This window comes from Rhizophagus irregularis, chromosome 1, assembly GCF_026210795.1.
Source record: "Rhizophagus irregularis chromosome 1, complete sequence".
Lineage (NCBI taxonomy): Eukaryota > Fungi > Glomeromycota > Glomeromycetes > Glomerales > Glomeraceae > Rhizophagus > Rhizophagus irregularis.
In genome coordinates, this window is record NC_089429.1 from 5,016,537 (window position 1) to 5,035,192 (window position 18,656).

Here is an 18,656-nt window from a genome sequence, read left to right on the forward strand (position 1 = left end):
TGAATAATTTTCAGTATCAGCAGGAAATAACGCATGGTTATGCAAATTATTGAAAGTGGTAAGAGATACGCTTTGAGAGTTTTGAGGGCAATTGAAATTTGCATTCCATGGACATTGCTGGCGTTTTGATTTACGATTTCAATGACTATTAATATCAACTTGTTTTTGTGGATGATAACGGCCGCCGAATTCACATCCAAAGCTACGATGTTTAATACTCCCATCTTCACGCCGACCTAATCGTTTCTTTATAATCGTAAATCCATGTCTTTTGCCATAGGCTTCCATGATTCCGTCCACATCTCCCCACGACCTAAAGGTATCGCCTATGGAAAGATTTGTTGTAGTTGAATCTTCAAGGTAAAGTGATATTGTTTGTTAGTGCTTTTAGCCGATTGTTATATCTTTACATAGAGAAATTAATAATCATACCTTCACTTTCTAGGTTCTGAGGTACTATATCGCTCGGCTCAACCTGTTCTATATGAGAAAATGAAAAGTATGAATATTGCAAAATAAATTAGGTATATCATAAGAAACACAACATACCCATATTAGTATCATCCTGGCATACTTTTCCTGATTCCTCTTCTGGGTTTGTATGTTCCAGAATAAGAAATGATATTGTACCTACTCAAAGTACATATATAAAGAACTTACATACCCTCATGAGGTGTCATAAACATGATAATGGATTCTTGGATATTCAATTCAGATACGTCCATCTCGATATGATACTTCGTTTTGTAAAGGGTAAAAAAAAAGAACTTGTAAAAAAAAGACGAAGTAAATAAAGTGAGCGAAGTGTTATACCGTGAGAATAGTGTGAGAATTAATTAAAGATGATACGCGTGTAACAAGTGACAAATAAAGGTAACAAATAAGTTTTTCAATAACGCGTCATCACGCGACTCGTGTAGCGTCACAATTACTACGTAATGTCACGGATTTGATATCATTTTGACCAAAATTAACGCTAATTTTAGATTAATTGCAAGATTTAACACAAAAGTATAATTTCGGCCGGAATTAATGACACACTCTAAAAATTTCCTTTTTTGGAACTTTGTGTAACACTTGTGCAGCGGGTTTCCCCAATTTTGATGGGGAAAATATTTCCTTTCTTGGAAATTTGTGTAATGTCACGTGACAATTCCGAGGTTGTTACAGATAAAAACGTGTAACAGGATGTTACAGATACATTTTTCCTATATAATTTATATAACTAACCTCATTAACAATTTCTTTCATAACACAGTTATTAAATTCAAAAGACTTTAATGCAACAACAGTGTCCGAACTTTCCCAAGTAGTTCGATAGACTCTACCGTATGCACCAAAACCTATACATTGAATTTCTTGAAATTCATTATAATCATAGTAATTAATATAATCTTTAGTAATACCATCTTCAATCCATTGAACATATTTGTCTGTATCAGTATTTGAAATAGTCGTCATTTTCTTAAAAAAATTAGTAATCAAAAAAAAAAAAAGAACGAACGAACGAATGAATAATGTTTCAAAATAGATGATCGTAGAAGAACGCATGAATATGTTTCAAATTAGATGATCGTAATGTAGTGCTTCGACCCGGATGAAAACCGTCATCCGGATTACACAAAAAAAAAATCCGGATTATATCCGGATTGACCCAGATTTTGAATCCGGATCAGATAATCCGGATAGAAACCGGAAACCAGATTGGATTTACAAATGATCGGCAATAATTCTGGCCAGAATTCATAACGCCGACCAGAATTACAAATTGTGTAACATTAAATTTTCATGCCAGCCGATAAAAAATTTTTTGCCCGGTGGCTAAACTATTTTCCCGGTGTCACGTGATGTTAATTTCGGCCAGAATTACAAATTTGGCCAAAATTATCCAAGACCACGAAATTTACATAATTCCAATTTCATTAAATACTTTTCTTTAAAACAATTTCATATTATTTCAGCATTGTCTCAGACTATTGTTTAACATTTCTTTGTAAATTAACTAATTATGAAATTTTAAACAAGATATTTTTATATACAGCTAAAGATTACTATAAATAGATGTGTTGGGTTAGTAAGGCAATTTTTTAAGGATTTGTTTCTTCTTTCAAAAATTAAAGAATCATTTGAATCAAATTACATAACACTAGTTTTAATTTTTAAAAAAAGTTGTTATAATTATATAAATTTATAATATTGAACAATTTTTCATTTTAAAACAATAATTATTATTTTGTTGTAACAAAAATAATATAAAGTTTTGTTCTTTTGAACGTTTGAATGTGAAATCTAAAATTATTTGTTATTTGTTAATGTATAAATTTAAATAAACAAATCTGATACAAACTTCAATAAATAAATTATAATTGAAAAATCTTCTTAAACTTACTGTATTAAAAAGTTTAATAACAAATATAAATTTAATAAATTTTAATAAAAAAATTGGTATTAGGCGCAAAAAATAATTAGCCATAATATCATTTAGATATAGATCTTTATGGATCAGCAAAATTATTATTAATAAAAAAAAAATAATAAAAATTTCATCCGGATTCCGGGTCAAACCGGATATTTTTCATCCGGTTTATAATCCGGATGAAAACCGTGAAAATCCGGATATCCGAAAAAAAAAAAATCCGGATCAATCCGGATTGATCCGGATACGGGTCGAGGCACTATCGTAATGTAGCACATATTATACCAAGTAGATCCGTCACACTTGGCCGCAGCTATTCTTTCATCACGTGATGTTTCATCATATGATTATAAATTTTCTTAACTAAATGATCAATGACAAATTCAGTAGTCGTGTAAAATCCTAATTTAGAGAAATTAGTAAGATAGTTTGGATAATAATAGCCTTTATCTTATTTTATTTTGTAGGAACCACGGATGGCGAAAGTGGTGTTAATCCAAAGGTGTTGGTAGGAAAAGGGTGTAGGAAGTGGTTTTAATTTTCTTTTTTTCTGCGTCTTAGGATTTTTTTTTAGCTTCACCTTTTTCACTTCGTTTTTTATTTTCCTCCTGTCCTAATGGACATCCGACGTTTTTCCTTTCCAACTTAGTACCAACGCCCATTTACGCGTTTTTATGCTTGCTCGTAGGCTCTTTAACTTCTATTAGTTTAGATTCCTTTGCTTGCGATACGGTGTTACTATGTATTAAAAAATAAAAAATAAAAATAAAAATCAATGTCAAGTTCATTTATACAAACAATTGCTTTCACTACATATTAGAGAAGACTTAACAACTCAGTAAATTGTTAAACACTTTGGTATTATTAGTAAATAAGCTGTTGATTGCTAATGTCAATATTTTAGAAAACATAGACGTGCAAGCTTCCTTTATTAGGTAGACCATGAATTTTCAACTCTAATGACCTAAAATACCTTGAAGTTCTGCTCAAAGAAAGGGTTGACTAGTATTTGTATAAACTTCAATCAGAAATGGAACTTTGGATGGGAAGAAGTCCAAGTATTTCAACTTTACATAGACTTGGATATACACAATAAAGTATACTATAATTTTTATTCCAGAAACATTTATTTTAATAATTAACATAAAATCATATTTTTATTTTACTTTTTTATTTTTATTTTTATTTTTAATATGAAGACAGAAACAGGGGCGTTACAAAAGTTGGAGTTGATAACTTTACAAAAGCTACACTAAACTACCTATATATGAGCAACCATCCCAATTTCCAACCCCCGAAGGAGTCGTCCTGCTTAATATTGCTGAGAACTATTATGCATACCAGTTCTGTAATTCGAGCGAGAAATAGAAAATTAAGCCTATCTAAATTATAAAATAATGAAAAAAAAAAATCTGTAAATTGTTCATTATTATTTAAAAATCAATACTATAATTAAAATCAGACAAAAATGAGATCCATCTCCAAACCATCAATAGAACTTACCACGAATTATCCAAGATACAATCGTCTGGAAACCTAAAAAAAGAAGAAATAAATAGCATTACCCTGTAAAAAATGTTGATCCGTGTTTTATATTTCCATGCTTTTTCCGTGAATGTACCATTTTCATGGAATTTTTACGAAAGCTAGAGGGAAATAATGGAAATATTCAAATAAAAAATTTTTTATAGGGTTAGTATGGTTATTAACACCAATAACGCTCACCCAAAGAAACTTACCGCAAAGTTGCCTAGTATCGTCTGATAGGGTACGAAAGAAGATGAACTAGTGTATTGAAGTGAAGTACCAGCCTGAGATGGATAATCAGCAAAATTATGGAGCGAAGTAGATCGCTCTGTCATATTCAATTGATGTTCATTATGGGATCTTGTGGATTGTTTGCGATGTCAGTAATTACGTTTCGAACGATTGGAAATGTTCCTTGATCGTTCCCATTTTTTTAGAGCTTCATTGTGCTGCGTCCAAATTTTATGATAGAGAATTTTAATTAGATAGGAAACAAATACGACGACTATTACTTTGTTAAGTGAAAATTTTCTTGTATATTTGTGAATAAGGTCTAATAGCAATTGGGAATAAATTGATACATGATAAGAAAAATAAGATGAGATTGATCAGTAACATTAGAGAAAATTTCACGTTGATTGATATCTTCTCGTAAGACGTCCGGCGTCAGTTTAATCATATGATGATATTTAACTATTAGAAAAAGAAAATATCACATGACAGTCTGACACCCGACATACTGTCGGTTCAAAATTTTATTTTGTCCCACATCTTATGAAAATAGCTGTAAATTGAAAATCCGTACGAAAATCCAGATTTCGTCGGATTCATCTAGATTAAATAACTGCTAGTTAATTCGGATTTTATCGACTACAATTATTGTGGACCGCCGTGTGTAAATCAGTATTATGCGTACTCCAGCGCTGACTCAGATTCTGACTAGTGCTTTTTCAGGGTAACCTGTTTGATCCTATTTATAGGTATGATAATGAATATAACATTAAATGTAATTAATATTTTTAAATTAGTTAACTGAGTTCCAGAATTCAGATTCATCCGTTAAAATTCTTAAGAAATAAATATAAATAAATTTTCGTCCAACTTGGTTCTCATTCTCTTAAAATAAGTATTATTTATATTATAATTGGATGAAATTAATTAAATAAAATTTAATATTAGCAAATTCATATCAAATGTCAACTGTAATAAGAGTATTTTCGCAAACACGAATCCGCCAGTAATCTGTCTATAATAAAACTCTAGAATTAAACAAATTAAACATTACAAACATAAATATAAATAATTAACCGATAAAAGTACTATGCCTTTAATTTTTTATAAATATTTAGCACGAAGTAGCATTAAATTTTTTAGATCGGTAAAATGGGCAAAATGCAGATAGTTTGAAGTATAAAAAGCAAAAGGAAAAGAAAATAAATAAAATTTTACCAATTTATTATTGTGGTTTCAAAATTATTGAAATTGATAAAATTTTTCGGTGTAATTTTTTTTTTTCGGGATATTTTACGTACATTCTATGCATATTTTCCATATACCTACCCGGATAATTTCCGAATGAAGACTGTGTTTCGTGTTTTATATTTTGTGTTGTGCATTTGTGTTTTGTGTTTTACGTACAGAAATTGTATGAACAATATTCTGAAAATGTATGTAAAATGCACAAAAAATGTACGAGGAAAAATTCACACTATATGAAAATTTTATCAATTTCAATAATTTTTGAAAACCACGATAATCATTATATAGCGATTTGATTAAAATTTCGCATAACATTTTTTTAATTGTATTTTATTTATAGCTAAACGTAAAGAACAAAGTATGCTTCGCTTTATTCATAAAAATACGTAGAATATTAGATAAATATTCGAAATCCATATCAGGATATTTAGTATTAATAATCCATACACGCATTCTTTTTTTTCCATTCATGTATGGAAATTACACATGTAGAAAACATTCACAATTCTAATGCATGTTATACCCAAGTTTACTTAATGGATTAAAGTCATTATTAATAAAGAAAGCTTCACTATAAATAAATTACCTTTAAATCATCACTCAACGTTTTGAGGCACAGCATAATGTAGATTTTTAATTTATTTAATAGTATTTATATAATAGTATAGAATAGTATAGAAACAATTCTTTAATTAGTACATTGGTAAAAGTTTCATAGTATTATGTTAAATATTATTGTATTTTATTTATCTCTTTTAAAAAATCTTACACATAAATATAAAATAGCCTATTTTCCAAAATTTGATATTATAAAATAAAATTACTGATGAAAATAAGTATGTCAAGTATAATAATAACATTTTATATCTAGCTTAATAATAACTAAATAACTGGTATAGTAGAAAAGCTTTGATTACATTCGTTACTAACATAGTTTTACATTAACAGAGTATATTTTAAGTATCTTTTAAGTTTGAAATTATCTAGAACATACTGGTAATGTTTTTCAAAACTTATACCTTCTTTTTTACATAACAAAAATGTATAAACAAATAAAAGATTATTTTGTACATAAGATATAATTAAAAATATCACAATCTTTATATTTTAACAATTTACCTAATTCATCTACTTTGATTTCATCTTTTTTAGTCCCAATTCCACGTTGATAACATGTTCTAAGATTATTTATTGAATCACGATGACCCTTTTCAGCTCCTTTTTTATATAATTCAAATGCTTTAACTTCATTTTTTTCAGTTCCAGTTCCTTTTTGATAACAACACCCAAGACTAAATATTGAATCACAATGACCTTTTTCAGCTGCTTCTTTATATGATTCAAATGCTTTGATTTCATTTTTTTCAGTTCCTAATCCATATTGATAACATGTACCAACTTGATATAATGCATCTGTATGACCAATTTCTGCTGCTCTTTTATATAATTCAAATGCCTTACTTCCACTTCTTTCATCAGTTCCTATTTTATAATGATAGCACTCTCCAAGGCTAAACATTGAATTAATATTACCTTTATCAGCTGCTTTCTTATAAAATTCAAATGCTTTGGTTTCATCTTTTTCAGTCCCTATTCCATATCTATAACAATATCCAAGGCTATCCATTGAATCAATATGACCTTTTTCAGCTGCTTCTTCATATAGTTCAAATGCTTCAATTTCATTTTTTCCAATTCCTATTCCGTGTTGATAGTAATATCCAAGATTATTATTTGCAGCTATATGACCTCCTTCAACTGCAGCCTTATAATGCCTAAATGCTTCTATTTGATCTTCCGAAATTCCTATTCCATATTGATAACATTTTCCAAGAGAATAAAATGAAGCTAAATTACCTTTACCAGCTGCATTCTCGTATAATTTAAATGCTTTGATTTCATTTTTTTCCGTTCCTATTCCATACTGATAACAATATCCAAGATTATATATTGAACTAATATGATTCTTTTCAGCTGCTACCTCATATAATTTAAATGCTTTAATTTCATTTTTTTCAGTTCCTATTCCTTTTTGATAGTAATATCCAAGATTTATCTGTTGAATCAATATAACCTTTCTCAACTGCTTTTTTATGTAGTCTAAATGCTTTAATTTCATTTTTCTTAGTCCCTATTCCTTCTTGATAACAATAACCAAGATTATTTATTGAAATATTAGAACCCGCGTCAGATACTGCTTTGTATAATTTGAATGCTTCAATTTCATTTTTTTCAGTTCCTATTCCATGTTGATAACAATATCCAAGCTTATCCATCGAATATAAATAATTTTTTTTAGCTGCTTTATTATATAATTCAAATGCTTCGATTTCATTCTTTTCAGCCCCTATTCCTTCTTGATAACATCTTGCAAGCATAATTATTGAAGGAATATGATCTCTGTCAGCTGCTTTTTTATATAATTTAAACGCTCTAATTTTATTGTTTTCGGTTCCCATTCCACACTGATAACATCCCCCAAGGATAAATATTGCGTCAATATCATTATTTTCAGCTGCTTCTTCATATAATTCAAATGCTTTAATTTCATTTTTTATAGTTCCTATTCCCATTCTATAGCAATCTCCAAGATTTCTCATAGAACTAATATCACCTTTTTCAACTGCTTCTTTAAATAATCCAAATGCTTTGTATTCATTTTTTTCGGTTCCTATTCCTTCTTGGTAACAATATCCAAGATCATTTATTGAATTAATATGCCCTTTTTTAGTAGCTTCTTCATATAATTCAAATGCTTTACTTTCGTCTTTTTTAGTTCCTATTCCTTCTTGATAGCAATGTCCAAGCCTATTTATTGCTACAATATCATATTCAGCTGCTTCTTTATATAACTCAAAAGCTTTAATTTCATTTTTATTAGTACCAATTTCATAGTTATAAAAAATTGCTAAAATAAGAACATTTTGTAAATTATCCTTATTGTCTGACAAATAATTGAATATTTCATTCTCATTTTTGCCTCTTGATATTATATGTTCTCTGATCGGCTGAGCATAAGATCCTTTCTCAATGATATCATACAATTCATTTACAATAATTTCATTATCAACATTGGTTGCTGTTAACTCTTCGTCAATTTGCATTTCATTAATTTTATCACATTCTTCACTTTCTTCTAATTTAAATATAATGAATCGTTAATATTAACAGTATTAACAGGTTAATCATTATCGAACGTAATGTCGGTTTCAATAATACCTGCAGTATTCAAATTAATTGATCTTAGGTTAGATAGCACTTGTTGCATAACTGGTCTATCATCTGGGTTATTTTGCCAACATTCTAAATCAATACGAAAAAAAGGAAAAACAGAATTAATATTTATTTGTGTTAGTAAATTAAACCAGAATTACATAATATATTGACGAATTTACTTCTATAAATATCAACATAACCAACTGGTGTACCAGAAATTGGCATCTCTCTTTTTCCGTTCAGAATTTCCAACATTAATGATGGACTTTGATAGCTCTCACTATAAGACTCGAATGGTATTCTCCCAGATGATATCTCCCACAGGAGTACACCAACACTGTATACATCTGATTTCTTATTTGCTTTATAGTAACAGTCACTACTATCTGTTTGCTCATTAAAATATTGTGGATCAATATAAGGAAGCATTCCGATAACATTTTTTTTATTTGATGATACTTCTGCTATCTTACGTGAAAGTCCAAAATCTGACAATTTAATTGTATTTTGATGAACTAATATATTATTGGAATGCTATTTATTAAATATAATTGGAAATATTATAAATTAATATTTTAATAGATAAGAAAGAATTCAAGTTCGCACATAATTTTACATGTATATTAAAATAAGCGTAATTTTTAAAAAAAAAATTTACTTACTAAGTCACGATGAATAATATCCTTTTTATGTATATAAGAGACTGCATTAGCAATTTGAATGGCAAATTGTAATTTAAAATTCCAATCTAATCCATAAAAATTATTTTTTAAATAATTCCTCAATGTACCGTTATCAGCATATTCAAGAACAAGTAAATAATCTGAAAATGCATCATCTTCATTATCTAAGTAAAATAAATTAATTAAATAATTTATCAAATCTTTGAATCTTAGGAAAAATAAAATTTAAATGTAAAATATCACTTACGCATTCTTTTAGTGATATCAAAAAATTGAATAATATTTTTATGATGATTAACTTTACGTAATGATTTAATCTAAAAAGAAAAGAAATACATTTTAATTATTAAATTATTAATCTGATAGCTAATCAACTCATTTTACCTCATTAACAATTTCTTTCATAACATCATAATTATCGTTTTTAAAAGATTTTAGAGCAACAACAATATCTCGACATTCCCAAGTGGCACGATATACTATACTGAATCCTCCAGAACCTATATATTGAATATTTTGAAATTCATCATAATCGTTGTAACTAATATAACCTTCAGCAATGCCTTTTTCAATCCATCGAACATATTTATCAGTATTGGAATTGGTCGTCATTTTCTTATTAATATTTTAGTAAGTTAAGTGAAGAAAGCATGAAATGTTTTACGTTAGACTAAAATAGTAGGAGATGATCATAAGTAATGTCACACAGTACTTGCGCCGATTAGGGGTCTAGGAGTTCTTTCGTTTTATAATAATACAGATCATGTGATGAAGGATGATCGAAAAAACAAATTGGAAATCCAATAAATACAGCTGCGTTACAGATAAACATACCGAAACCTCCCGAAACAGGACCCAGAAATAAATATACAGGGGTAGGGTACACAGATGCGTCGCCATCATAGTGGAATTAGACGGAGTAAAGTTTTGATTTGCGTACAATTTAAGAAATTTTCATCCATAGTTAGGTCTTTTATATGTAAAAGATTAGTTTGCGTATTTTTGGGCTAATCTTATATATAATATTTAATATTAATTGAAAGAAATTTCTAAGGGTTTATAATGAAATTTGAAATTTTAGAAAAATATTATTGAAAAAATGATAAATTCTATTTTCTCACATTAGTATTTGATTTTATATATAAATAATATAGAAGTCATAATAAAATAATTAATAACTTAATGTCTGAAATTTTATTTGCGTATTTTTACAGGATTTTCATGTCAATTATGCATACTACTCATATAAAAAGTCTCTGCGTACAGCTCATAGTAAAAAAATTTTTCGCGACCTGACCCTTATATATATATTTCTGGGTCCTCCCGAAACCCTTTAGGTTATACAGAAACTTAGTTTCGGAATTTGCATTTATTATATTTATTTTCCAAATCCCGAATTCAAAATCTAACCTGATAACTCCAAAAACTTTTATATACCAAATATAACCGAAACCTATTATTCTCACTTAGTTTATTTTTATTAAAATGTTAATTAAAATTATAACAATAACATAAAATTATTATTAATAAATTATATTAATTATGAATTAAAGACATAGTGCCCTTTGTCTATTTCGTCTTCTTGCTCAAAAAACTTTTCTGGACGTCCACCAGTGGTAAACTATCTGGCATTTTAAGTCTTAAAAAATAAGATAATTATCAAATATCGCTATTAAAAAAATAACTAATCGGGAATTGGGATTTATTTCAGGAATCAGAATTAATTTCAGAATATCGGATTTTCGAGATACCTGGAATTAGTTTCGGGTTTCGGAATTTGTTTAGGGTTTCGGGTTAGGTATATTTCAAAACCTGAATTCAGAAATCCTCTCAGAGGTTTCGGGCCTCATGATAACCAGACACATCATTTGGCTCTTTACGACCCTTTTGAGTTTTTTGCAAAATAATTTGATTATTAGACAAGTAATTCAGAAGTTAAGGCATAGAACAAACCACCTATTATGGCTTATAATTATGTATAATCTTTCTTCTTTCTTTAGTTTATTATAAGATAAAAGAAGAGTAAAAAAAAAAATTGCAGCAAAGGAAGCAGATATATCTAAGGTTGGTTTAATACACTTTTAATGAACAGTTTGGCTTATTATACATATTGATTAATTTTTAAAGGGAGATACCATAAAAAAATTCTTCTTTAGTATAATACTATTTAAAAAAAAAATAATTGAAAATTAATATTTTCAAAGCAACTTTTTAATAGTATTTTCTCTTTCAGGAACAGGTTTACTAGTTTTATTTCATCAATGTTTGAGAGTAATAAATAATTTTCTTTGGAATAGAATATATTGTAAGGTTCGAAGAAGAATTTTGTTGGTAAGAAATCTTATATAGATCTTAATAATAGTGATATAGTGTTCTTTTTCTTATATATATATATATTAAACATTTTGTATTATTTAAATGATAAAGTTGTACTTTAATTACTTTCTAATTTTGAAATTTTAACCGCCGGTTTTAAATAGATGGTACATATTAAAGTCCCTAATTTTATTCAAAATTTCAATTTTATATAAAATTTTAGAAACAGATACATCTTATTAATTTGAAAAGTTTGAATAATATTTATGCATCAAAAAAAAAATGTATAGATAATGATCAATAACAATAAAAATAAGTATGCTTAATATTTTAATATGTAGGATATTTCAAAAAAAAACAAAAACTAATCTTGCAATGGTACTTGTACACTAGTCGAAATAGGACAAAGTGTCCGAGTAAATCAACGCGCAATCCAAGCAAATCAACGTGCCACGCAAAGAATACAAGCATTGTATGTCTTTTTTGACTATAATACTTTTATCAAATAAAATTAAAAAAAAAAATTAGTATATATAAACTTTGGTTTGTTTAATTACTAATAATACAAATAATTTTGATATACAGTACCTCATTAACAATTACTTTTATATTATCGTTATTTTAATGCAACAACAGTATCTGAACTCTCCCAAGTAGCTCGATAAACTTTACCAAAACCTCCAGTACCTATACAATTTATATTTTGAAATTCATTATAATCATGATAATTAATATAACCTTTAGCAATTCTATCCTCGATCCATTGTGCCCATTCATCTATATTAGCATTTTCCATTTTTTCTATAAGAATTATTTATTTTTTTTAAAAAAAAGTCCAAACAAATAAATACTAATTTATGCATGACCTGTATTAATTTTCGCTCCTACTTCCTTTGATTCTGGCTGGATTGATCAGATTGATCAACATCTGGAATTTTTTTGATTTGTAATCATCTGCAATCATCCGGGCCCATGTCTTCTGCCGTCATTATATGGAATTCGAGCTAATGTTTCGTTGATCTTCTAGATCTTCAAAATTTCTTTCGTTCCACGTCGGATCCAATGGGAACCTGGAGCGAAAATTAGTACACTAATTATGATTTGTTTAACAGTAATTAAGTTTCACTACATGATTATCCAATGTGATATTGATCAGATGATCAAAAAATTTTTCAACTCAAACTCGAAAAAAAATAGTAGTAAATACCACTTCAAACCCGTCGTCTATATTTAAAACCCATCTAACTTTGAAGTTAGAATAACCTGACAATTTCGCAGATATAGAAGTAGTTACTTAATAACGGTTTAATGCTTTTTGACAGATATATAGGTGTATAATATTGTTATAAAGCTGTGTTTATTTTGATATTAAATTTTGAATATTTTACAAGATAATTTTAAAGTTATTGACAAATTTTTCATACCCATAGCATAATATGGCTTGTCTCTTATTAGTATATGAAGATTGTATATAGTGTTTAATAAATTTTACTAAATCATGTTTAATAAATAAAACTCACTCTTTATAAATGTCGATATATCGTAAGATAAAAAAAATATTAAAAATATCGTGATCATCATGTGATTCCAAAAATCCGCGGATATGTACACGTCAATATGATCTACAGTACATACAGTATAAAAAAAAAATAAAGTTATTGGAAGTGATGATAGCAATGACGTTAAACTATGATCTTAATTTTATTGGAGAAATTAGCAGATCATGTGATGATCCACAAATCATGTGTCAGGGATGAATTTGTTTGTACTATGGGGGAACGATAACGTAGAACTGGGATGATTCGGGAAATTACATTATGGGTGAACGAACCAGTCGAACCATCTAAGCGGAGTAGTCCGGAATAACTTTACATCAATTAGAAAATTAATTTTTATAATTTTAGAAATTTTTGTTACCATGCGTTTTAGAAATTATTTAATAGGAAACTTTTAATTTTATTGGTTCTTTAATTTATTAAATTAATATTGAAAGTATTTCGTTTTTAATTCTTTTAGAAATTTTTTTCTTTCTTGAATTTTTTATTTTATTTCGTCTTTTGAACTTGGGAAATATGTATTTTATCTACTAATAATAAACTTTATTCTTCACACCACCTGTGAGGCAACGATTAACAAATCATACGGTATTAATAGAAAACTTCTGACGATCGATCATTTTAAGTAAAATGATTATGAACTTATAATATATTTCAAAAATATTGAATATAATTGGGATGAAGTCATACACTCATACAGCCAGTCAAAACGGTCGGCCAAACTTAATCGATTATTGACCGACCGATGACCGATCGACCATTGCCATCCCTAATAATGATTACCCGAAATCGCCATCCCAAAAATCAAGTAACACAAATAATTTTTTTTTTTTGAAAAGCTTATGGACTTAAAACATGATCTTCGATAATTGTCAACACTCGTGAGTAAAAAAGAAAGGATTTTCGTTCCAAAGATCTCGTCATCGTGGATCTTCACAAAATAATGCTTTATTATTACATGTAAATTTATCTACATACATGTCTCAAAATAATAGAAATCCAACAACAACAAAATACACCTTCACGTGAATCATACGTTCTTAAAAGATGAAATGCTCTTTTATCACGAATCAATAGGTTATTTACAGGATAAAGAAAATAAAGATTTTTAATTATATTTATGTTAAATAATTCAAAATTATTTATAAAAATGAATATTTAAAGATTACATTACAATTTATAACAGTTAATGATAAATGCCTTTCATCAACTTTATCTTAAATAACATTTGATGAATATGATTTTGAATACGAAGAATGTTCTTTATAATAAAATCGGTAGGAAATTTTTTTACTAAAAAAAATTAATTTATTTAGACATATAATCGATAATTATTAAATCTAATGAATTATTGGAATTTTTTAGAGGATGCGAAGGAATTCTTAATAAGAGTTGATAATAAGATATGGAAAATTTCGATATTATAAAAATGGAACATCATACATTATATGAGAGATTGTTTATGATACATTGTATTACCATAAAGGTTTAGAATAGTTGGATTTGTTTGTAAGAAATTGCTAAATTAGGTGAGAAATCAAAAAAAATAGGAATTTATAATACTTATTATTGTACGTTGCAACGTTGCAAATCAATAAACTGTGGCGGGGCGTTAAATTTCACAATAGAAATGATCATCACAATTATTATACAATTTTGTGTAAATAAAAACACATAAAAAGGAAAGTCCACCAGAAAACTCTTTTTATCCCTTTTACTTCCTTTTTAGAAGAAAAAAAAAATTTTTTTTTCCACAATTTTGTTTTCTTTAAAAACATGGCAAGTTCAAAAGTATTAGATGGAGATTTACCTGAAATAACAAGTTTTATTTTACGTAATTTAAGAAATGATATTAAATCACTTCATTCATGTATATTGGTTAATCGATTTTGGTGTCGTATTGCAATACCATTATTATGGGAAAACCCTTTTTCTATTAATCTCAATAAAACAAATTCACATTTTCTTGATATTTATCTTTCATCATTTCATGACGATAACAATGTATTAGAAGAACTTGAAATTAATAGAATTAATAACACAAGATTATCATCATTTAATTATCCAAGTTATATTAGAACGGTTGATACTCATAAAATAGAAATGACTATTAGAGAATGGATTTTAAATTTCACTACATTGGCGAATGAAACCGATGAAACCGATGAAACAAATGAAACCAACGAAACAAATGAAATAAATGAAACGGTTGATAATAATTCAATTCAAACATCACAACAATCTATTATACCACGACCGTTAACGATATCACCGGAATTGGCCATCTCAATTTCTACTTTAGCAGAGAGCGCACAATCTTTAGTACATGCAGCTTTATCAGCTATATTTAATTTAAATAAACCTGATTCGCCAAAAGTTAAGAATGCAATTCAACGGATTTATACAGAAATATTTAAATTATTTATTGAAAGTGGAGCAACATTAAGTACATTTCATCTTAATATTGATAATTTAAATAGTGCAATATTTAATGATATTTACAAATTATTCTTAAATAATCCACAATTTATTTCTGATATTAAAAATTTTACATTTGGATTTAGAAGTACTTTACATATTGAATCATTAATTCAAAATTATCAATCAAAAATTAAACCTTTATTATTCACTTTATCATCATATTGTAATACCATTAAAAATATTAATTTGGAATTTTCTTTAAATAATCATCCACCATTCGCAAATGATATCGCTACAATTATTAATATACAAAAACAACTTTCTTCTTTAATTTGTTCGGATGATTTATCAAGTTCAATTTATCCTTTATTATCTTTTAATAATAATTCTTCAAATACTTTAACATCAATTAAATTTAGAAAATGTCATTTTAATAATACAATTCAATTTGATGGAATTAAAAATCTTAATAATCTTGATTCAATACAATTTATTAGTTGTAAAGGTTTAAGATATAATCTTATTAAACCTTTAATAGAAAATCCTTTTCCTTTAAAAATTAAAACTTTAGCAATTATGGGTTGTGAAATTGATAATGATGATTTTGATAATACATTTTTTGATCCTTTATTTAAAAAAATTGGTAATTTTTTAGAAAATTTATTTATAAGTTTTCATAAAAATTATTCAAAAAAATTATTAGAAACTTTATTAAATAATTGTTCTAATATAAAATTCCTTTATTTAACTGATATTTCTTATAGTAATATAAATCATTTATTACAATTAATTCCTTTTTTAAATAATACTCTTAAATATCTTACTATTAATGTTAAATTCGTTAATTGGTATGATAATGAATTTAATGATAATTATCAAAGATCTTTAAAAATTAGTTCTAAAATATTAAAAACTTTAGGAAAAGAATTACCTTTAGATTTAAAATATTTAAACCTTTCTTTTATACTTATAGATTCTAATGATTTAAATCTTTTTTTTCAAAATTCAAATCATGTAAAATTTGAAAAATTTTTATTAAGAACAAGAAATAATGATGTTGATCCTATTTTAAATGTTTTACAAGATTTTATTAAAAATAATGATAATTTAAAATATATAGCTTATGAAAAAGGTAGTATTAATTCAATTGATGATGAAATTTGTTATAAGGGTTTAGAAGATAGAATTAGAGAATGTGGATCTTCTGTTAAAGTTGAAAAATATAATGATATTCGTATAGATACGAATTATATTTAGGGGTAGGTAGGATGGGATAGGCGGGATAGGGCGTGATAAGAAAGGAAGTTTTTAGGATCATAGGCCGATAGGGTAGGTAGGGTAAGGGCCGATAGAGTAAGGATGGGATAGGAGATTTTTAGGATAGGCCGATAGGGTAAGATAGGGCCGATAGGGTAGGAAGGAGTTTTTATTTTATTTTATTTTTTTTTTGTACAAAATTGTATCAACTAAATTATATCAACGAAATTATTAATTCAACTTTTTATATCTACGAAATTACAAAATTAATAAAGATTTATTAAAAAAAAAATTATGATCGTATCATCTTTAATTTCTGCATTAGCTGGTAAATGTGTAACGAAAGATGACATGTATTTACGCGTTAATCTAGTTCGGCAAACCGAACCTTCGCTTTATCTATTCCATTGTCTGATGCTACTTTACAACACCTAATTGCCTCCTCAATATTTACTTTGGCTCCGATTCCAAAATAAAATAATAACAATCTCCTAAATTATTATGCGCCATCGCATCCCCATTTTTGGCCGATTTTAAATACCATTGCTTTCTCATAATCTTGTTGCGTTCCTATTCCATTAGAATAATAAAATCCTACAACACACTGTCCTTTGGAATATCCTCCAATAGCTGATTTCATAAATAATTCAAATGCTTTCTTACCATCTTCATTTTTTCCTATTCCATTTGTATAACAAATACTGACTCGTAACGTATCCATTATTAGCTGATATTAAAGATGATCTAAATTCACTTTCTATCTCATTTTCATTTTGTGCGGAGAGACATTCGAATTCTATAAACCATCTTAACGCTTCATCACCTTTTTAATCGTCCCTACATCATAATAACATGATGTTATCTTTAATTGTGCATCGTGATCCAGTGATGGTAAAAAGATGAAACACAGCTCGTTAGAATCGTCTTACTGAGACGAATCAAATGGTGGTAAATTCGCACTCCTAAGCACGATAGATGACGAGACATTGAATAAAATATTACAATCCGGCATTTTTCATTTACGTTGTCACCACCGTCTGCCACCCGGTGCGACAAATAATTCACGTCTATATTGTTACCTTCATCATAACTGATAACACAGCCCTAATTTGTATCACCTTTCTCGACACGTTTCAATAAATTTCCAAACCTTTTTGATAATCTAAAATCTTTATATTTTTCTCCATAATTCTCTTTAACTTTCACGCATTCTTTCATTCTTATACTAACTCCTTCACCATAAACATTCAAAACATTTTTTAATATTCTTGATAAAATTATTTTTTGATATCAAATTATTTAAATTTTTTTTCAAAATTATTTTTCGAATTTTTCAAATTTTCGAATTTCTTCGTTGGTTCGATCGATTGATTTTCGTTCATATATTCATGATAATTGATTTTATCGTTTCTCCTTTTATCTAAAATAATGATAATAAATATTTTCTAAAATTTTTTAAAATTTTAAATTCATAATCAAAAATATTTTTAAAAATGATTTAATTGATTCAAAATCGAAATCAAATTCAACAAATTTTTCTTCACTTTTATTATTAATAATTAATAAATAATTTTCTAAAGCTTTATCCTATTAAACTATTAAACCAAGATTTATTTTCTTAATAATTCAAGAATGAAAATTTCTGAATCATTATCGATAATAATAATCTTTTATCAATTCATTTAAATTATTTTCAAAAATTTTTATATCATCTATTCATTTCAATTATTTTAATATAAATCTCTTTTAAAAAATCTTTAACGTTAAATAAATTTTCTATGAATT

The 18,656-nt window shown here is 27.2% G+C and overlaps 4 protein-coding genes across 4 annotated transcripts; 1 reads left to right on the forward strand and 3 right to left on the reverse strand.

Annotated features, from left to right (window-relative positions):
* Positions 1-970: 970 nt before the first annotated feature.
* On the reverse strand, positions 971-1,461 carry OCT59_001033 (uncharacterized protein; the record flags this gene model as incomplete). The annotated part of the gene is made up of 2 exons (XM_066139271.1): positions 971-976; positions 1,231-1,461. The coding sequence occupies 2 exons, from the start codon at positions 1,459-1,461 to the stop codon at positions 971-973; spliced, it is 237 nt and encodes a 78-aa protein (XP_065988691.1).
* A 5,021-nt stretch (positions 1,462-6,482) lies between these two features.
* Positions 6,483-9,933, reverse strand: OCT59_001034 (uncharacterized protein; the record flags this gene model as incomplete). The annotated part of the gene is made up of 8 exons (XM_066139272.1): positions 6,483-6,640; positions 6,956-7,288; positions 7,497-8,558; positions 8,642-8,725; positions 8,818-9,172; positions 9,301-9,485; positions 9,569-9,638; positions 9,706-9,933. 8 exons carry the CDS (start codon positions 9,931-9,933, stop codon positions 6,483-6,485), a joined length of 2,475 nt encoding a protein of 824 aa, XP_065988692.1.
* Positions 9,934-14,820: 4,887 nt separating this feature from the next.
* Positions 14,821-16,871, forward strand: OCT59_001035 (uncharacterized protein; the record flags this gene model as incomplete). The annotated part of the gene is made up of 1 exon (XM_066139273.1): positions 14,821-16,871. The coding sequence occupies exon 1, from the start codon at positions 14,970-14,972 to the stop codon at positions 16,869-16,871; it is 1,902 nt and encodes a 633-aa protein (XP_065988693.1). The 5' UTR covers positions 14,821-14,969.
* A 499-nt stretch (positions 16,872-17,370) lies between these two features.
* OCT59_001036 (uncharacterized protein) lies at positions 17,371-17,592 on the reverse strand (the record flags this gene model as incomplete). Its single annotated transcript, XM_025327018.2, has 1 exon — positions 17,371-17,592. One exon carries the CDS (start codon positions 17,590-17,592, stop codon positions 17,371-17,373), a length of 222 nt encoding a protein of 73 aa, XP_025173284.2.
* Between the last annotated feature and the right edge of the window lie 1,064 nt (positions 17,593-18,656).